Source organism: Prenolepis imparis, unplaced genomic scaffold (assembly GCF_030444845.1).
Source record: "Prenolepis imparis isolate NDT839.2.m4 unplaced genomic scaffold, iyPreImpa1.0 SCAF_8, whole genome shotgun sequence".
NCBI lineage: Eukaryota > Metazoa > Arthropoda > Insecta > Hymenoptera > Formicidae > Prenolepis > Prenolepis imparis.
Window position 1 is genome coordinate 5,439,552 of NW_028141166.1, and position 23,242 is coordinate 5,462,793.

The window sequence follows — 23,242 nt, forward strand, 5'->3', positions numbered from 1 at the left end:
GGCTGACATAATTGCACACACGGAGATGCATTATGTAAATGACAAGATCGACGTATATATGCTTACACTCGTTTAAGTGGTAAGAATATTTAGGAACTCTAAAATAACTAACTTATGTTGTAAATTATGTGTCGCGAATATAAGAATTAATCTTATATATATCGCAAAGACAAGATGATTATGCAATCTCGACGTACTCGGCATCGTTAGAATTTTGCCGGTAGAACAAATACGGGAGAAAGAACAAAGATGAATTGCAATGATTATATTTTAATAATTTTGGCCAACTCTACTTAACGCGAAACATGAAATTACAACTGGAACCTCGTAATAGCAAACCTCGAAATGGTGTGCAAAATTCCTATTATATGTGTTAAATGCACGTGAGTGGAAAAAACGCTCAATAATGCGTATCTCTTAGTGGAGTATAATGGAAAATAATGTGTGGACGATCGTGAATTTTACGATTTGGAAGTAAAACGGGAACAATCTTGATGTTGCATTTACAGTGCAAACATGCTATTAAGAAGTTCCAGGGTAATTAATATTTCATTTGATAAATTCGACATTCTTTTGCAAAACGAAATAAATATCGCGATCTAAATCACAAGAATTGCTTAATTAGGCGAAGCCATAACGAAACAGAACCCCAAAGAAAAATGGAATACTCGTCTTTTTTTTATTGTGCAATGATGCAATTTGACAAAACGTCAAGAACATTATGAAAAACATTATTGAGATGATTGGCATCAGTATTTGCATTCTTACTTCGTCTCATGTTGTAGACAAAGGTTCACTAATCTCAAACTTTTTCAGCCAAACTGTGTCCAACGAGTACTGACACTCTGCAATATAAATATATAAAATGTAATATAATTATAAAATCAGATGTGGCAAAATCAGAAAGGGTTAAGAGCTAAGTGCAGATATTAGGTGTGTGCAACAAACTTGTTTTTAAATTTTTCTCTAATTATTTTGAACGTTTCGGTCCTTTCTTTGAACCAAATATATATAATATAATTTAAGTAAATATCAAATATATAAAAGATATAAGTGGAAAGAAAAAAAGAAAGAAAAAGTATGTATGTATGTACGTATCTATAACACTAGCGGATCCTGACGTCGATAATGGGGGTTTTGCAAAATTATTTTATTTAATATTTTTGGTTTTATGAGTAGCTTTTATTCCAGGATCAACGACGTCGATAGCTCTTTAATGTTTGTTTTTCTTTATTTATATTTTTTAAACAAATTCAGCAAAACTGTTTCTTTTAATTTGCAGGGGGTAACCCCCCCCCCCCCCCAGGATCCGCCAGTGTATATATATATATATATATTATATAGATATAAAGAATTCCTCGTCTAATTATTTTCATGCAACGAAATTATCTCATCATTTCGTCCTATGTCTGACTTAATCTAGACTTAACTCCTTGAATGCGTAATGAGTATAATTTACAATGTCTCTTATACATACATATTGTATATGTATATTATATAGATATAAAGAATTTCGCCTAATTATTTTCGTGCAACGAAATTATCTCATCATTTCGTCGTATGTCTGACTTAATCTAGACTTAACTCCTTGAATGCGTAATGAGCATAATTTCCAGTGTATCTTATACTTTTATATATATATATATATTTTATATATATATTTTACATATATATTATATATATATAAAAGTATAAGATACACTGTAAATTATACTCATTACGCATTCAAGGAGTTAAGTCTAGATTAAGTCAGACATAGGATGAAATGATGAGATAATTTCATGCACGAAAATAATTAGGTAAAATTCTTTATATATATATATATATATATATATATATATAATATATACAATATGTATGTATAAGATACACTGTAAATTATACTCATTACGCATTCAAGGAGTTAAGTCTAGATTAAGTCAGACATACGACGAAATGATGAGATAATTTCGTTGCTCGAAAATAATTAGGCGAAATTCTTTATATCTATATAATATATACAATATGTATATATAAGATACACTGTAAATTATACTCATTACGCATTCAAGGAATTAAGTATAGATTAAGTCAGACATAGGACGAAATGATGAGATAATTTTGTTGTACGAAAATAATTAGGCGAAATTCTTTGTATCTATATAATATATATTATATAGATATAATATATATTATATAGATATAATATATATTATATAGATATAAAGAATTTCACCTTATTATTTTCGTGCAATGAAATTATCATCATTTAAACCTTGATCAAGTATGTACAAAATCGTTTACGAGTACTTTTAGAAAAAAGTGAGGATAGGTGAATGAGTAGGAGTGTGCGTGCGCTTGTGTGTGAATGTGTAGCAAATATTATAAAAATAGGTTTATTTTATCTTAGAATTCGATATAATACTTGTAAAAGATTCGACTTATAAGTACTATTTCGAGAAGCCTGAAACGGCGCCAACGACACAAACGATGTCACAAACGTCATCATTATCGAATGTTCATAATACCAATTCCGCTAATGATGCGAATAGTCAATGTAGTACCGGTGTCTGTCTATGCCTACGCAAAGCAGATATTTAATCTAAAATTCGAATACTTTTCTAGATTTGATTATTTCAGCAAGTATAATACATAAAATATTATTTCTTATTAGTATTATTTCTAGAAAATTTCTTATTAGTATTAATTTTAGAAAATGAAATTTGATTATTATTGAATTCGATTTGGATTTTTAAATATTTTGATTTTTAAGTATACTGAACTTGATATAAATATCTGTATACACTAATATACATATTCTTTGGAAAATAGAAAAAGAATAAAAAAAAGAGAGAAGAAAGAGAAAGAGAGAGGAGAGAGGGGTAAGAGAAGGAAGACAGAAAGAAAAAATGCAAGAAAAACAAATTGAATATTTAAAAAATAGAATAAAATAAATAAAAAGTTATATATGTATAATATGTAAAATTATATGTATGTATGTATTGTGTGTGTGTGTGTGTATGTGTGTGTGTTTATATGTATAATAAATTTATAATACATTTTTAATACATAAACACGGTAGCGTTTCTGTAAAAAGAAAAATAAGATCACGAAAGATATATTTACTTAGCGAAACGCTCTCTTGATTCGCGTCTCTTGATTCGGAAAAGGATTATTTCGAGTAATTTAGATAAAGCATTTTCTCATCCGAATTGAAATAAAAAGGAGGCTTTGTAGTTTTTAATACCGATTCTTCTGTCGCTTTTATATATTTATTTTCATAAATATTTGAACATTACAAACAAAAATTATACATTTGAATGCACAAGCATCGAGAAAACGATATGAAACTTTGTACAACAGCTATATTATCCATATCGATACAAATCGATGGCTATATCATTTTTATTTGCATGCTTTGTTCCTATCTTAGATACGCGATAACACTACAAAGCTATCTTACGTTCCAATATCGGAAATAAGAGAAATGTTTTTTATCTTCAAAGAGGAAAATTTATTTAGAACCGAAAAATTATACAAATTAATTATTTGTTTAAACACACGTTGCACAATATATACCTGACTCGTATCAGTTAGTTACTAATCATTGGCTGAAGAAGTTCTGAGGAAAATGAAGTGAAATTAGTACTAATACTGTGATTAGATAATACAACAGATCTATTTTACACAGTACATCTATAATTTATGTTTTTACACGTATTTCATATTTTCACATATTTTGTGAACATTTAAACCCATTTAAACCCATTTAAACAATAATATGAGGATAATATAAGCAATATGAGACGAAGGAAAACATTTGCAAGGGAAAAATTCGATCGTTATATTAGTCAAATTGCTATCCACTATCTGTGTATTAAGGCCTAAATTAATCATTGCAAAACGTTCGATATAATATCGCACGAAATCGTTCGCCTAATCACAACGGCATAAATATCTATCTCACAGGATCATATTAATTTTTATACGATCTTATATTTTTATATATTTTTCAAAGGGGTTCCATTCTGTTTTGGTTTCGTCTGATTACTATTGTCGAAACTAAACGAATTACATTCAAGCGTAAAATTCATAGTGGAATCCTATACGTATCATCATATTTCTATTATTTGTTATTATTTACTATGATTATAAATCTTATCATGGTTCGGAAAATTATTACTTAATTATTTGGTATTATTAACGAATTCGGTCATCTTAATTCGACATGCACTGAAATATGCACTGAGACATGCAAGGCTTAATGATTTTACTGGCAGGATCAACCAAGAAATTATATATTTAACAACCATTAGTGCAAGTGACCGAATTCGTTCTATCATTATCGATGGTTTATATAATAAATTCGCAAAATGAATAAACAGAAAGAGAAGAAAGATAAACGAATGAAAGAAAAAAATAAAGTAAAAGAAAGAGAGAGAGAGAGAGAGAGAGAGAGAGAGAGAGAGAGAGAAAGAGAGTTAAAATATAGAATAAATATTAAAGGAGAACCAGAAATGGATTGAAAAAATAAGGAAAAATTACCGCAAAGAAATCCAACATTTTTTTTTAATTATATAAGTAAGTATTGGCGAATTATTGTCGTACATTAAGGTTTTTAATTAATTAAGAATTATATATTAGTTTACTTTATCTTATTTTATTTGTTACGTTTACGTTTTCTTTTCATTATCGATTTTTAGGATTAATTATTCTTCTTAGGATTAATTATTCTCATAATTATTATTGTTAAACTTGCGTTTGTTCCATTTTTTTATTTTTAGCAATTTTTATATAGAATATGTAAGAAAGTGCGTTTGTCTCGTCGAGGAAAAATGTCGGGAACGTTATTATTTGTTCGGAAAATCGGTTCTTTTTTTCAATTTTTTTTTTTTTTTTTTTATTCTTTCTTCTAGCATGTTGTCGATATCGATTTTCTGCGGCGTTTTTGCTCACAAAGACAGACGTAATCGTTAGGTTTACTGTACTCAAACGTGCCAGTTTATTTCTCGTATCGTATATTTCTCATTTTCTCCGGAATTCTATTCCGCGTTCTTATTCTCCATAATTTCTATCTGTAAATATCATATATTCTATTTAAGTCAAATGTTTCTTCGGAGAAACTGTACTTATTTCTTTTGATAAATACCTTTGATGTGTGAAATGTCTCATTTTTTCGCCATTGTTTTCTTTATACTACTATGTTATATTATTAGTTAAGTTCTGCGCAGCTCGATCAAATCTTATGTAGTATGTAAGGCATTATGCTGAATTAACTTGCCACTTTATGTTACTTATTTTAAATAAATATGTTAGGAATGAATAAGAATAGATGAAAGAAAGTGAGCAATGCCTACTTGTGTTTTCAGTCTTTATTTGGTTTCCTTCTCAGTTTGTGTGTGCATCCTGTATATGATAATATGCAGGTGTTTTCGTTTTTCCAGATTCACATAAAAATCTTATAAAAGATAAAACTCTTTCTTATAGGAATTTATTTTACGAAAGTATACACATACAATATGCAAAGGTAATTTTATTTATTTTTTTTTTTTTTTTAATTAATTTATATATATGATTATTAAATGTTAATTTATTTAAAAGTTTTAATTTATTTAAAATTTATATTTACAGAGAATGAAAGAAAGAAAGAGGTTGTCAATGATTGGTAAATATAATTTATTTATTATTATTATTATTTTTTTTTTTTTTTTTATAAAAATTAATTGTATTTTATACTTATAGGTATATATATAAAAAAATAATTTGTGTTTACAATGATTCTTTTAATCTGTGCTGCGCATACATTGTGATTCGCAATTCTTCGTATCTACTTCAATCAGGGATTTACCAAAATCTCATATGCAAGTCTCGACCAAAGTACAAAAAAAAATTAACATAGAGTTATATACATGCATAACAACAGAAAAATATAATACGTATTTGTACTCGAAATATGCGTTTTAATCATGGGATCCCCATGAATGTGTGCATGTCGAGATTTGATATCTAACAATTAAAGGAATTTTTCTGAAAAAGTAGAAAAAAATAGATCTCCAATAGTGGAGGCTGCTAATTTTCAGAGATACGATTAAATTTAAAGCGCTTTCGCGAAAGTAGTCGCGATGTGAACGAAAAGCGCCAACATGTTTTCATCACCATTAGAAATTTATCGCCACGAGGGAAAAAACGATCCAAGAGCGAATTGCTCGGCACTTTCTCTCTACATATAAGCGTCAAACTAGTGTATACCATAAGATACCTTCACATTTAAAGGAAAAAAAAAGATATATAGACTATATATCTTGTATCTATAAGTAGATATCTCTTGTAACATTATTGTTAATTACGTCCAACATATGTTGAGTTAGTCGCGGATTAACCAACGTAAGTGGAAGATGGAATTGGCGCGTGCAAAATTAAGATATACATAAGAGAAAGCCATTATTTCTTTTTTAATTAATTCCTAACAATGTATTTCAAAAAATATGTAAATTAATAAACCGATTAAAGTAGATATTAACGAAATATTCATCAATGTTCGAGATAAATATATTTCGAATTTGCCTAATAAAAGATTATTATGTAACAGTCACAAGAGAATTATTGTGAATAATAATTCTATATTTTTAATATTAATAATTATATACTTTTTTTCTATTTTTCTCAGATTCTTTAGTTAATGAAAATCGTGTACGAATGATTGACAAGCGACTGTAACGTCTGATGTGAATTTCTTGCCATGGCAAGAACGACATTTCGAAGATTCGAGCCTCTCGACGCCGCGAGAGAAAAGCTCAGCTTTAATACGGATGCGCGCGACGTTTCCATCGATTCGACGTCGCGCATTTTACGTACAGCGCGAGCAAGCATTTCCTTGTGGCAACGAATCATCCTGAATTGCCACAACGGACAAAGCCTCGTACAAATGACAGCAATTTTTTTTTTGACGCAAAAGTCTGCGTGTTTTTTTTTTTTTTTTTTTTTGGAGAGAGTTAATTATAGTTTTTTCTTGCTCTCCGAAATAAATGCCATCGCGATCGATAAAATTCTGTAAAATATGTCTTTCTTTTGCACGTCGCCATTCGCAAAATCGTTGTCCAAGAGTTAGGGAGCTCGTGTATTGCGTTGCTCGGTGCCTTCTTGCGGCCTGTTTGTACGCAAATTGCACCACGTATTCGTCCAAGTGTTTTACTCGCCGATGAAAGCTCCGTTTGTGCGATAGATATTATTACATGAAAAATTCCATATCTAATTTTTATATTAAATATTGAAAGGATTATTATCTTTTTATGTTTCATCGAAGACATTGACTGCCTATTAAGTAACATCTTCATTCATATTTTCAAGATCACGTCTTCTAAATATATTTAAATATGTATATCAACCGAAAAGTATTAATAAGGTTTCTTATGTCACCGGTATTAAGTGGCAATTATATATATTAACTTTTCCTACCGTTTACAGTTTACAATTAACATGACACGTATTACTTTGTAGCATTTTTTTTACATTTCTTTACAATTTTCTACAAAGATGTAGTAGTTCACTACAAAATGTTGTGTGATTTAAATTCTTATATCTCTCAATGGTAGAAATAATTGAAGGATTTGATAGTCCTAAAATTATAGTTACAAGAATTCACAGTGAAAGAATAAAAATAATAGTACGGGGCGTTCAGGTATAATTGGATGTTAAAAAAAAAAAAAAAGAACGGACGAACATGGTACATCAGGCGATCACAGTTCCTATTTTGCCCCCTTGCATACATTAATAAAGGGCACTACGTATATATACACAGAAATTAATAAGTAAAGAAAAATGTATAATTATATATATTTAGACGTTAAGCGCCGATGAGTATACAATAAATTTAGATTACTATATCACATTGTAAACGGAGATAGTATACATTATGTTAAATCGTAACATGTATACATGTGTATGACGTAGACGAATAAGTATAAGTAGTGAAAAAAAAATTAATTTTTAACAAAGAATTATGCATAATGATGCAAATGAATTAATTTTGAGATTCCTGCTGTCTTTTCATTGAACGTGTGCTTTCTAAAAATTTATGTTTTTATCCCATTGCGTATCCGCATTTTGTGGAGTCAAATTTTATTCTCCGTTTGCTGTTGTTATTTTGATGAAGTACATTATATTGATAGTAGTGTTTTAAATAGATCTTTGTATATATACGAATTATATTGTAGAAAAGAGAGAACATGATAATTAATAAAAATCATAGAATATAACTACAGATTGTTATTGTCCTATTACAATGCAATTTTAGTACTAGTAAATTAATAGTGGAATAATGGATTAATTAAGCAGATATTTAAACATTTGCAGATATTTTAATTTATAACTGAGTTATAGATGAGTTATTATTTATTTTAATTTAGAGTTTGGTTTATTTATATAAATGTAATATATATTGATATATATGAATATATATAATTTCTTAAAATAATTAATTTATAGTTTCTTTACAGATATGTCAGTAATTGACCGGCAGAGATGGTGTATCGATTAAATAGCAACCGAAGGCGAAATAGGTTCCTTGATGCTATCCAACATCACTTTTATTTCTCTCAAATAATTTATATTGTATGAGAGGTAAGTCATATAAATAAATTTTATTCTAATATGTAATATTATTTTCTTTTGTTGTAGGATTTCATCATTTTATGGCAATATTTCAATGATTTCTTCAACACCATTTGCTGATGTATTTCTACATGACTTCTATAAGGTAACTTACTAACTGCTAATACAAAGAGAAAAGTATAACACATTTCTTTATCACTATATTATTATGATTAATGTTCTTCTAATTTTTATAATCTTGACGTTCAAATGATTTTCAGATTTCAAATAAAATAATCTGAAAATAATAAAGTAAAAAAAAAAATTCTAATTTAACGTGGAAATTCTGTTAACAATTACGCTAAGCAAGAGATTATATAAATTATGTATAAACATACTATGCAGTTTAGTAAAATTAATCAAACATGTTTTATATTTTATTGTGATAGATGTTATTATTTTTAATGTGATAAATATTAATCAGAGAAATTCTCATAGAATTCTTTCTATATCATATCGTCCCACGATAACCATGATTTTCAGGGTAAATTCTAAAAGAAAATTCTCTCAATGTATGCATTAAAAATAACCACCATAAAAGATAAGAGAAAGAAAAACAAAAATCGTATAGTACACTCATATATGATAAAAATTATCAGGAGAAATATGAGTAATCTTTATGCACTTTACAACCTTCGACTTATTGTTGATAGAGGAAAACGTGTCTTTTCTCTCTAGGCATAGTATATCACGTGCTATGCAAATTGTAGCCCACTTAACCCTTTGCCTTGGGAAAGCGAGTTATATTCGTGACATGTGAGTTAATAACTACCTATATCAGATATATACACACACAATAATATACAATGAGATTTCTCTACAATAGTTCGTAAATCGTGAATTCATTAAAAAGAGAAAAAAAAATTGATTGTTTGTGCTGTATTATTGTGTGTATTTATCATATATTATTTTTTTATTAATTAATTATTATCTATTATTTTTTTTAATATCTCTAAAATATTTTTGATTATTATGTAATACTTGTTCTTAATATTTTCTAATTCTATTATCTCTCTTCCTCTTCTATTATATGTATAAGACATATAAGACATATGCAATTTACATGTCAACTGCAAATTCTATTTTTCAACAAACATAGTTTATTATAATATAAAATAATATTACAGAGATTCGTTTATCATATTACATATGCAACTGAATTTTGAGTCCTGTCAGTGACGTTTTTGTCGCTATAAAAATTCATCGTAATAATTTTATCGCGGAGGGAGAATTGGCACCGCGGATTTATTTCAATAAGAAATGCGAGCGCGCTGAATTTTCTACCTGACCGATTTGTGATTATTTTCACGCACGACTTCGTCGTTGATCCATCGCGTATAATGAAGAGCCGTTACGAAGCTGTTGCTTGTTCGGGCACACAACAGTGCCTCTTCTGTGATGCGTGCATAAAGCAAAACACGCGGTGCTCTTTAGCGACGATATTCAAAGAAAGCGTGGAAAATACATGCTTCCACTTTAGGATGCTTGCTAATGAATGTAAGCAGAACTATGGTACCTTTTGAGCCTTAAGTTGAGCATTAAACAAATGATGAAGATTTGAAGAAAATATATATAAGGTATGAAATCATGTAAAGTGTTTAAAATTAAATTTGCAGTGGAGCATTTGGAGTGAAAATTAATGTAAGTAAGAAAAAATGTGATCGATATGAATTAAAATAATTAATATAAATTTTGATTTTATTGTGCAAATTATACACATGTATCAAATTAATCTAAACAAATTAATGTTATAATTAGGTATTTGATAGGCAACTTTCTGCGACTGTAAGAAGGCACATGTGATTTGCTGGAATCGATACAATCGATGTCATTATATTTTGAAATATAAATAATGACATTATGTTGTATTGACTGCCGAGAGAGGAGGAAGGCGCGAACAAGAGGAGAAACATGCATTTTCGGATCGATACAATAGCTCATTATTCGTATCCATCGGGTTTACTTTAAACTGGCGGCGTATCGTCAATACGTGGCCATTAACGAACATGTGTGTACACACGTGCACTGTATTTACTTGGTCGAGGCTCGTTGATGCACCTTTACAAACTGCCTGTATTGTGCGAAAAAGTGTCTATTAACCGCGTATGGGAAGATTTTTGACAGATCGGTATTTATTGCCGTAAGTCTCCCCTCGCAAAATCCGTGGAGTCTCCGATCAAACGTGATTGATTAAGGGGAACATGAAGTACTGCAAATGAAGCTCTAAAATATATTGAAAATTGGGGACAACATAGGAGTATTCAAATAAAAATGTTCTACAAAAATCTCAAAAAATTTCTATACAATTTGTATCGAAGTTTATAAATTTTTTTATATGTAGAACAAACTTATGTATATATCAAATTTACGTTATATTTGTGATCTTATTAAATGTGAGCGTATTAAATGCAAATTCCAGGAACTTTTTGACTGATGGAACGTTCATTCTCGATGAAAACGTGCTCGCACGCGGAATTTCTTCCTCGATCGCGAAACGAGCTAAAAAAGAAAAAAATAGGTCGGCTTTCATGGTTGACCGGCATCCACGTAATTACCGGTGTGACGACACGTTTCCGCATTGAACAAAGGTATCCTGATATGCTCACCGCGAGAGTATCTTTCTGAACGAAAAACGCGGCGCTTTCTCGGAAATAACGGCAATTAAAATGAGTCGTAATCGGAAGTTTACGAAATTAGGCGGGAGTTGCCGCCCTTTCTTCCCTTATACTGGGCGAGGCTCGCACTTCAGTGATTCATAGCATCAAAACTAGTATATATCTTTCACTTTATTTTGTTTTTTCCATATTTATTTTAATAATATGCTTCCAGCAAATAGTTGTTATTATATGATATATTTATATAATTTATTAAATCATTTATAATATATTTATTTATAATATATTTATAATATATTTATAATATATTTATCAAACTTTATTACATTTTATTTCAATCGACATGACATACGAGCATTTATCTTCGTTTTATTTTCATGAAGAGTTAAGCATTAATATGTGAGATACATGGAAAAATAATAATTTATCGGCGCGGAAAATAACTTTAACTTTCCCGGTACTGTGATAAATCTCTTCTTCAGCCCCTTGTCCTTTCGATTACCCAGATCTCAACAGGAAGCGACGATAATAGCAAGACATGCAGCATTTACTTCTCGTCCCACGCGAACAAACTTTCGCGGAATCGTAAATCGTGCCCGCTGAAAGCCGACTTGGATTGTTCATTAGAAGGGAATAAAAGTGGCATTTCGCCGACACAGATCCGTTCCTATGGAAGATCCATCAGCCAACCCCCTCGCGATCACCAATTACCGGCGTATTGTACCAGCACGCGTGTGTACGCATTATTGCGTACAACGCAGGCCAATTTTTCCGCGAGCCTTCTGTTAAAAACGTCCGCATCCCGTTCCGCGCGAAACTTCCGGTCGTCGTCTTTTGTCCGCCGGCGGCGTGAGAGCACCGGAAAAAAGCCGCACACTCTCTCTCTCTCTTTTTCTCTCTCTTTGAAAGGCGCAGGTCGTGCGTGTCATAGCCGACTCGTCGGGCGTGCTCCGATGTGCTACGCACATCGATGATGCATAGGATGTAGTGCGGTGAAAACGAAATAGGAAAGCGAGTAGGAGAAATCGCGATCGAACGCGAATGAATGCAATCGTTGCTACCAATCGCGAGAATTATGCGCGCAAGTATTTTGCAAGGTCGACGTTTACAATTAAAACAAAAATTATTTATTATAGAAACATTAAAAGATTATATTAAATTTATTGAAAAATTTTAGCTATTTTAAATTAAAGAAATTTTGAATATATTTTGGAAATTTTGGAAAGTAATTCTATTTGCATAAATTGTATTTAAAAAATCGCATACTACATATACATATATATATATATATATATTTGGAGATTAATAAATATAAAGAAAATTTTTTTATCTATTTTGACTCGATTAGAATCTTTGCATTAATATCGCGAAAGAAATGGAAATAGTAAGCCTATAAAATAATTGTTTCAGCTTTTTTTATAAAAAGTTTTTAATTGTAATAGGCGTCAATTATAGCAGCGTCAACCTATTATATGTATGTTTCTCTAACAGAAGATTTTATATTAAGAAACATTTAGGGGAAAAAAATTTAGCTACTTTAAATTAAAGAAATTTTGAGAATTTTGGAAAGTAATTCTATTTGCATAGATCAAAAAATCATATACTATTTATATATATAAATATATAAATAGATATATAAATATATATTTGGAGATTAATAACATAAAGAAAATTTTGTTATCCATTTTGATTAGAATCTCGATTAGAATCTTTGCTTGGAAATATAATCTTAAAATAATTGTTTCAGTTTTTTAATAAAAATCTTTTAATTATAACAGGCGTCAATTATAGCAGCGTCAGCCTATTATCTGTACGTTTCTCCAACACTCTTCCTCTATTTCTGTTCAATTAACTTTTACGTCCTGTCATATAAGATCTTAGGAAAATTACCACATGTAATTAAAAGCATTGGCTACTAAATTTAACACGCACGATAGGAATCGCTCATGCGTGAACGCGTGATGCTCGCACGCATGCACGCACGTCCCAGGGGATAGATTGATTTCCATTATCATCATTTAGAAGCCGTCGACAGTGACTTCCATCAGGCCCACTTCTACCCTCGGCCCTCTGTTCCTCTACCTGGACAGCAGATGGGCCTGTTAAGTCATTATCGTTATTGTTTGTGCGCAACGGAGCACCCGCCGTTCTGCCGTGTCCGGATTAATATACCGGGTGGCAGAAATAGATCGCCGATGACACGTGAAAAAACGGTGAGTCACACCGGTCGGTGCCAATTCTTGCGATTGCTCCACCAGCGGTTCGTGACCTGAGCCATTCGGAAGAAATAAATAGCTTGGGGAAAGAAGAAAGGTAAGTGCGGTCATTTTGAAGCTTTTAAGATTAATTACTTTATTTTTGGATTAAAATATGAGCATCATTAAACTCTTACTATTTTAGTATTTAATAATAATAATAATTTATAAATTAATTAATTATTAATTTAAATTTAATTAATTATTAATTTATAAATAAATTAATAATTTTTTAAAGATATTTTTATCGCGTGTGAATTAATCCAGGATCTTATACATACTTATTAATTAAAAATTGTTCTTTGCGGAACAAGATAAAAGATAATATCGAATCTAGATCTGCATATAGCTGCACGTGTCTAGTATGTTAAATTATATTGCATTACAAGTAACTGTTTCTTTTCTAGCTTTTCCATATTGGGCACGCAAATTGCGTGCATATTAATTGAGATACGCGAACGAAGTGAATTGTTTTGTCAAGAAAAGTTCTCTCAATCTATTTCTATCTAGTTCACAAATGTGATAATTAACTCAAATTTATTTAGCTCATTTATTTAGCTTTTTTATATGTATTTGTAATTATTTCTAATACATTCAATTAAGTTAGGTTTTAATTAAGCTAGTTTGAAGTAAATTCCACAGCATTTTCAGATGCAAATATTTAATCCGATCAATTAAATGTGGAGGTTTTTTACCGATAAAAAAATATTTATAATATTACATAGAAAATTGAATATAAATTTTCTCTTACAACAGGCAAAAAGCTAAATTTTCAAGATCTCTTCACGTTGTTTATCTCAAAGAAAATTAATAATTAAATAAATAAATAATTAAATAATATTTTACGAAGCGTCACTGATATTGAAACTTTACGACATGTCCGTGTTGCGTATATATGTATAATCCGACTATGTTTTCTGAACACGCATGCGGGCGCATTCGCCAACGCGAAGCGCGTATTTAGCATAGACAATTTTATTTATGCGTGAGACAGGCTAGTTACGTAGTCATCTCTATTTCGACCGACGAACGGCAGCGTCAGCGTGAACCGAAAGAAACTTCAAAGAGTCCATTCCTATGCCATGACTTATGCATGGACGGAATTTCTGCGTTCGGAAATCGATAGAGAAAAAAAAACCTTAGACTTTGCACTTGCAAAGTTTCTATAAACGAGTAAGAGCAGAAACTGCTGCTTCGAAATCGAATCAAAGATTACGTCATTTTTAAATATCATCTGCAAATGTCTTTTGAAAATTGCAAGAGGGCACGAAAAGCTGTTGCAAGAATAATTATTTTGCTTATTCGCATATTTTTAAAATACACGATTAATCTGTATAACATTTATATATACATGTGTTAAAAGTATGAGTCATATCATGCTTGTTCGTTTTAAAATAAACGGTATTCAGAAGGCTGAACGTGCGATCTGCGATTATAATTTTGGACATCGAGGCTTCATTCTGATATCACCGAACATGATTCGCACCTATTACTTAGTTTATACGCAGTTATAACGAGCTCCGAGATGTAGGGAATGTTAAACATGGATCAATGAAGGTTTAAATTTGAATTATTTATTTAAAAAAATAGCTCCATAGTCATATGACAGAATAACAATAATTTTTTGAAGAAATTGGTTCAATAATAATATCTATATAATTGGTATGACCAAAAAGTCCAATTAAAAATTAATTAGAAAACTGATACTGTTTCTGTCTATATCATAGCTCTTTGAAACTAGTCTGGTTAATTGCAATGGAGTCTAGAATTGGAATTTCTCTCATAAAATATATTGTTTATTTCACGAAACATTATTTAATTACAAATTTTGTATAATTTACAATTTTATTTAAAATATTGATTTTTTAAGTTTATTACAAAATGCATTATTACAGTGTGTGCAAGATTTATAAAATATTTACTTATAATTTAAATAATGTAGAACTATAGAAAAGAAATGGAGCATTCCTGAGTATGATATTGTTGCACATAAAACTGGAAGAGAGATAGGAAAGAGAAATGAAAACCTCGGTGAAAGAATCCTCTCTACATGAAACGCTCAAATATTTGTCCTTTATGTAACATCACTATACTACACGAAAATGCATGCACTCTGAATGAAATATGTTCGTTTGTATTTTATTCATATAACGCACATTTTCTTTTTTCGTTTGTTTCATTACATATTCTTACACAATAGTATACACGAACGAAAAATACTCGTGTATGTTATAGATGCAGACAAGATTGGGATTGTTGCTTTCGCTTATTTTTTATCCTTGCTTTCAACAAAATGTTTCGTATCTATATTTCGTAAAATACTCTCAAAGTAAAAGAAACGAAAATTTATTTATTTTTATTTTATTTTATTTTATTTTCATAAAATAGTCTGTAAATTAAAAAAAAAAAAATTATTTGGGCGTCAGGAACTTTTCAAATATTCATAATTCACTACATATTTTATTTTAAAGTTTGCTTATTTTTATTTTCATATTTTCACATTTAACTTTATTTTCATATTGAGATAAATGGATAAAACAAATTAAAAAAGGAATTATTTGAGCGTCGGAAACTTTTCAAAATTTCATAAAAAGTTATAAGTAAAGTTAAGTTTTGTAGAGAAAAAAAGAAAACAAAAATATACGAAACAAATGGTGAAAATACCGGGTGGTTACGACTTGAAAAATAGATCGATTCGTGAAAAGAGGGCTCGCGAAACAGCGAGAGTGCGCACAGATGTCGGAAGCAGGAGAGCCAGGTGTGTGGCTGGGCACACGTCGCGTCTGTCGAAAATAGATTAAAAGACGGCCCAACATTCCGGCTTGAATGAATTGAAAGACCGTGAATGGGTGATCTCGTTACGAGCCAAGGTAAGAATACAATGTTGAAGAACGAGTGCGGCGACAAAGAAGAGACGCGTAGGAGCAAGTTTTCGAACAGCACTTTTATTTATTCAAAGAAAAGTGTCAAATATAGGGAAAGGTGGTTAACTTAATAATATTTATTTATTTAATAATTGAAAAATGGGAAAAGACTACAAAAATGTTTAATTTTTCAATAAAATCAAAATACTGAATTAATTCTTAATATTAAATAATTGTTTTTATCATTAATAATATATTTTCTTTTTCAATCAAAATTTTAAATTAACATGCATAAAATCGATTTGCATATTATATTATTAATATTAATAACATATTATTTTAGATATATATATTTTAGAATTTATTATGAATATATTTTTTCAAGAATATATATTCGACTAAATAAATCGGAGACTAGAATAATTAATCAGATAATTTCTCCGAGTAATATCTCAACTGAGAGGCTTAATTGCCATCGTTAATATTCGGGTAAAGCGCATTTGTTAATGCTGTCACGATTTATGTAAAATTGACGCGTGCCCTTACTGCTGCGTTGTATAGACGATAGTATTAGAATAATGAACCAGGTTAAGTCCAATTAGCCGGTATTATATACCATTCGATGTGAGCTACACAACAGGCAATCACTGCACAACATCCGTCACGAGAGGGATGATGAGCGATTATCAAGCACATTGTAAACGCTCTTCACGGATTATGCAAATTTTACCTCCATTATGACTATAATTCTCTCTGATCGCGTCGGATGTAACGTAAATCTCGACGATTCCGAGAGAAAAAAAGAAAGAAAGAGAGAGTAATGATTTTTTGACGAAACATAATAATTTTATTGATTATTATTCGTGGGACTCTTGTGAGAGACTCGTATCTCTCCAATTTACTAATAAAATTTACAACTTACATGGAAATATGGTAGTTTGCACATGATGAGTTGGACATAGAAGGCTCTCGTTAAAAGCTATATATAATTAATTTAATAAACAATGAGAATAAAGACTATGAAAAAAATATTAATCGCTGAATATGCGAAGAAATATAAAAAATTAACTTCTATTAATATTATTAATTTTAAATATATAAAACGTTATATATTTAAAGATATTGCTTTAAATTTATACAGGAGAGTCTAAGGGTTGAATCGCGTTTGGAAAAGTGCTGCGCTCAGCTTATGATCCAGACAGGCAACAAAGTGTGGATTTTATTTCTCAATAAAGATATAAGGAACGAACGTAACGATATTGGACTTGATACTTCCTAGCAGATCAAGATCAAATATAACGCAGTCAAGGAGACGTCGCTGGATAATGATGACACGGTACAGAGAAAATACGTTTTTTACCAGTCATCCTCGTGTCTCTTTATAAAGATTTATAATTATATATATTATTATGTGTGATTTATATTTATTTATATATATAAATCACATATTAATAAAAAAGAGTCATCACACGCATGTATTAACCACTTATTATTAATTAATTTGCGATGCATTGAGCAAAAGATACATTTGACATTTATATCATATTATTTTACAATGTAATATTTGTATATCTTATTTGATAAATAAGATAGAATAATTTATTTGATAAATTGATTTTATAACGAAACGAATTGATATTACAGTGATAGGGGATGCAATATAAATATTCTCGTTTTTTGCAGCATTACTTATGTTGCATCGTTGGGGCTTTTCCCTGATAAAACTTTCTTTCCCAATGGGTACACCTTGTCGTTGGTGGGAGAGCTCAGTACCTGGAAGGTTTATCCCGAAAGGGAAGCTAAGTACTCAAAACATAGACTGCATTGACGATTTTCACCACGTTGTGGATTGTTCGCGTTTTTTTCGCGATACCTGATTTATAAATATTATCAAAGACTTTCGACACCACATTAAAAATCTTAAAATCAAACATTGCTAGATAAATATTTTTATATTTGTAATATTTTTTATAATGTGTGACAGTATTGCCTCAAACAATAAAGCAATACAAAAGAATACAAAATAAAAGTAAAAAATTTTAACAATAACTTGTCAATCGCCCGAGTCGCAAATTTTATTGCCGTTCTTGTATCCCATCTATCTCTGTCGTTATCGCAGATGCAGGTCGCTATTGCGAATAGTGCGATACGATAAAAAAAGGCACAAAAGTCGTATAGATAGTTACGCGTCTCATTCGGCCGTTTTCCGATGGACAATTCACTAGTTTTGCGTTGCACAAGACGGATTATATCACAAACGCAGTAAAAAAAAAAAATAAAACGCCGTTGAATATTTTTAATAGTTAAAAAAAATATGCAAAGTTTACTTTTTACATAAATTTTACGCGCAAGCGACAAGTTTGGATTATTTTTCACTCGTTATTTTTCATTTGTCTGTCATATATCGATCGATGAGTCGCCGTCAGTTGAAATTTTTCAATTTTATGTATTCAGTTCTACATTTGTCTCTGTTTTCCAAACATTTTTAACATATTTGTTTTCTCGCATTTGCACTATGATGAGATAATGAATGAATAAAAATATTCAGCTGTGCGCAAAGTTGTGTGTATATCAAATATATAATAAAATACATATTATAATTATTTTTTTATTTAGATTTTTTATATAAAAAGTTATAAGAGTGAAATTTTATCAGGTTCAATTATCGGAAAATTAAATTGAATAAATTGTCGAGTCACGGCAAAATAAAATTTTTCGTATTATTTTTATTCCGAATCGAGTAGGCACTCGTGGTACCATGTTACCGTATTACAGACGCTGTATTATCACGCTTGATCCTAGTGTGTGGCCTCGATGGTGTTCCAAGAGAGCGATACACTTTAACATCAAGCTCAGCCCGTTCTCAAGCCCTATACACGCGTACACGCTTGTGCGTCGATCAGTGGCGTAATGACGGCTTCTGCGGCCGCTTGTAAAGAACGTTGAAGGAGTGGCACGTGAATCAGACGGGGATCTTTCTCAGGGCTAATAATATCAAGAGATTAATGGAGCTATTCGCGGAACCGAAACGTTTTTTAGCTTACTAATTCGCTAAGACAGTTCTCAAGTTGCCGAACGAAATTCCTTCCTCAGACACTGAGCGTCTTTTTTACGCGTAAAGGATTTAATCGATCCAGAAACTCAAAGATGTTGTTATTGTTTGTTAAGAAGAATTTTGTTGAACATATTTTTCTATATATTTCATATATTTTTTTATATAATCTTAACTGTTTAATTTTTATATATATATAGTCCTCTTGAAAATTATTATTAAAATAATCATGGAGAAAAGATATTCCAATGTTCAGCATAATTCCGACTTTAGAGCAGAAAGAGCAAATATGTCGAATATGCGAAATACCACAAAGTTTAGTCATATGTCTGCTTGGTCATGTGAAGCCATGCAAAAAAATTAAATAATATATAATTTAATATTTAATATTTAATATTTAATATTTTTAATATTTAATTTTATATATACTTATATTTATATTGTACTTTTCAAAATGTTTTTTCTTAAAAAATATTACTCGTCCATGATAATTAAAAGAAAAATATTTTTAAATTAAAAATTGATATTTCTGTATAATGCATACATAAAATATTTATATATGATTCTCGCACGAGAGTTTTATTAAAGACTTTCAAGGTATGAGTTATAAGCGATCTGGACTACGTCGACGAAAGATTAACGAAAATAGAACAAAGTGGTCCTGAAATTGGCTGACTCTCTACATCCCTTCCTCTGCGTCAAATTGGATCGCAACTTCTTTCTTTGCATACGCCACTGGCATTACCCGACCATATGCGTAGGTGCACTCTGGTGCACTTCGATATTGCATTTTGCTCGAGAGAGAGGGTGGTGTGCGCTCGCGTTACGTCAAGCTGTGTTGTGTCTCACATTAATAGCGAAGCGCGACTTTGTGTTGTTCGGCGGCAAGAAAGATGAGCAACCAGAACACGCAACTTCCGATCGGTGCACCGTCATGCATCGATTTACACGATATTGCAGTTTCATGTATAACACGGAATTTGATGTAATTCATGGTGCATTAATCATTATAGAGAGATAGCTGCATGGCGAGCTATTATGCAATGCTAATCTTCTGGTGCAACTGAAAAAGAGGAAGGACTATGGAAGGATCCCAAGTAATTTATTTGCGATTCAAAAAAAGTCTCGTATTTAAATAAGAAACTTTTAATCTTCGAGTTACACGAATATGTACGAGAAAGCGACGATATTAAATGAACCTCTCTGTATACTTATATAAGTATATACTTACGCGCTATAAGTATTAAGTATTCCGCTCGCATTACCTCCCTTCTGAACTCAAGAAAGTTACGTACTTTTCCGCCTTACGTGACGACAGTGCTGTGCAAACTTAATTAGGGATTCCGACGTCGCAAAGAAAGACGAGAAAACTTGGAAGCCCGTTTTCCTTTCGATCCGACGAGACGAGATGAGGTGTGTTTGAATCATAGCTATTCTATAGATAAAAGTTTAGCGATTCTTTAACGCGAGACAAGTATTATTTGTGCAGCAGTTATAGCCGAAATTGTAAAGTTGGATTGCATTTCGATGCATTCGTTAATGCATTAAATGCACAATAGTGGAACGGCACTTTATCATCGGTCCTCGAAAATATATATCGTACGATGTAAATGGATTAACTAAAATTCCGCGGCCGATCCATAACTCGTTTAGTCGGAAATCGGAAAGGTGCTCTTAGAGCCGATTAATTTCAGTGCCATTTAGCCAGGCTAATATAATAGAAAGTTTCGTATGTGTACATTCTGTTGAAAATTTCACAAGTCAACTTTCAATCTAATTACCTAAACTATCCATTTTATGTTACATATCATACCTTTCTTTCTCTAGCATCAAATATAAAATTATATATGCAACATATTTTAATATAAACAATTTTTCCTCAAACTAAATAAATAAATGATCCCTTGATGGATTATTAATTTTATTTTAAACAATTTAACATATTCACAAACTGACATTTTTACCTATTTATTTTTAAGAAAGTAAAGATGTTATAAAGACTTACACAAATCTATCTTTTTTAAAACGTGTCTTTTGATATATTTATTATCTTATCACATCAAAATTATCGTTAATTTTACTTTGGCTTCACAAATGAACTTGCTTTAAAAACAAAATTGCGTTTTTCAAGTTCCATACTCATTCCTTGCTCGCTATTTTATTTTATCGTCTTTATGCCGTACGACAAAAGCGTAAAGATAAAAGGTTAGTACAGCACTGACTTTACAACCGCCTATCATAAAGTACACCGTTCGTCGTTGCACCGAGAACGAGATGTAAACGTGTTTCTCGTTGATACCCTTTTGTAACACAGTTTACATTATACGAAATACCGCGTCTCTCTCGAGCGTCTCTTGGGACATCCAATTTTATTATCGATTCATATCATTTTTATCACTGGGAAGGAGGCGATATGAACAAAATGCGACAGACATGTTCCGTTATTAACATTTTTGCGATATGGACAAGAATAAATAAGACTGTACAGAGTATGTGCACGTCATAATCCTTTTTAAATCGCGAGATTCTCTTGAGCAACGAGAATAATATTTTCTGACAAGGGAGATACCGAGATTCTTTAGGTTCTTGAGCACAAAGCCTGATCACAAGCAATAATGATAGTTCCCTCAACTATCCGACAAACCTCTGTTCACCGCGCGCTTAATTCGCAAAATGGGCCGGAAGTGCATAGGTGCATCAGCTATATACATATACATATAATATATACCAGCGTCAGACAGCACAAAGGGCTAACTTCCTAATCTATACGGAAGTTGCGCCATAAACGCGACCGGAACCGAATCGATCCTCGAAACCGCGGCCATCCCGAAGGCTCTAAGCCCGATCGCAGATGCTGGCGAGCTGAGTCAAGCCGAGGCTGCTATTCGACACGGATTGTCGGTCCCTTCGGGCCGCTCGTCGGTAGGGCCGCTCTCTTCGTGGTGCCGGCTGGCCTTTTCTGTCAGTCGTCGGCAGACTGCGGAGCTAACCGGTCGATTGGGACCGCCCGCGCGTAAAAAAAAAATAAGATAAACGCTCTTCTCTGTCTTCCGGTAGTGCACGCGCCGATGTGGAGGTCGCTGATGGATTAATTCGGCCGTACGAAATAGAAAAGAAGAGAATTACTGATGAGAATCGGTAACGAGTTTATCGGAAAACACACGTATTAGATCCGCGATCTGTCGAGCCGCTGCGACCCTCGGGGTGGATCTCGATGGGAGATCGTGAGGCCCCTGTGTGTATCGTAACACGGGGTCGAGAACGTAAATAATGGTGACCGGCACGCGATACACACGACTTTCGTATAACGTATTACGAGCGGGACGTGGCGCATTAATAATCTCGCTATACGTGAACGAGGAGAGGAAGGGATAAAGAGAGTTCTCCGATATTTTTGCAACCGAGTTTCATCCTTCGTTCTAACGAGATCTGCCTTTCGTTTGACAAACTGTCTGACTCTGTTCCTTCACTCGGAAGATGACTACTTATATCTTCGTAATCCTAGGATAGCATGTATTATTGATCAAAGCGCGGTGACGCATTAATTATGGATTCGAAGGTGCTGGTGCAATTTTAATATGGTGATTAGAAGTCGAGAAGATAAGAACGCGATGATGGCGAACTGAATTTTTCACAATAGATTTGTAATCGTAAATTTTCGAGTCGCGAATGAAAAATTGAAGCGATCTTCTGGGACAAAACCGTGGACGGCAAGAAAACTAGAGACCCTGTCTTATAACTTAGCATGATCGATGAGAATGGAAGATTACGATCTAAATTTCTCAGGACGCATCGATTAAACTTTGACGTGTCGCCGTGTTACGAGAT

The 23,242-nt window shown here is 31.6% G+C and overlaps 2 protein-coding genes across 2 annotated transcripts in view; one reads left to right on the forward strand and one right to left on the reverse strand.

Annotated features, from left to right (window-relative positions):
- Nucleotides 1-8,530, forward strand: part of LOC145939696 (protein abrupt) — a 118,772-nt gene extending 110,242 nt beyond the window's left edge. The window contains exon 10 of the mRNA XM_083044212.1: nucleotides 8,475-8,530. Coding sequence (XP_082900338.1) covers nucleotides 8,475-8,515 — 41 coding nt within the window. The 3' untranslated portion in view covers nucleotides 8,516-8,530. The remainder of the gene's footprint in view (nucleotides 1-8,474) is intronic.
- LOC145939701 (uncharacterized) overlaps nucleotides 1-23,242 on the reverse strand; it is a 251,871-nt gene that overhangs the window by 49,385 nt on the left and 179,244 nt on the right. The window lies entirely within an intron of this gene.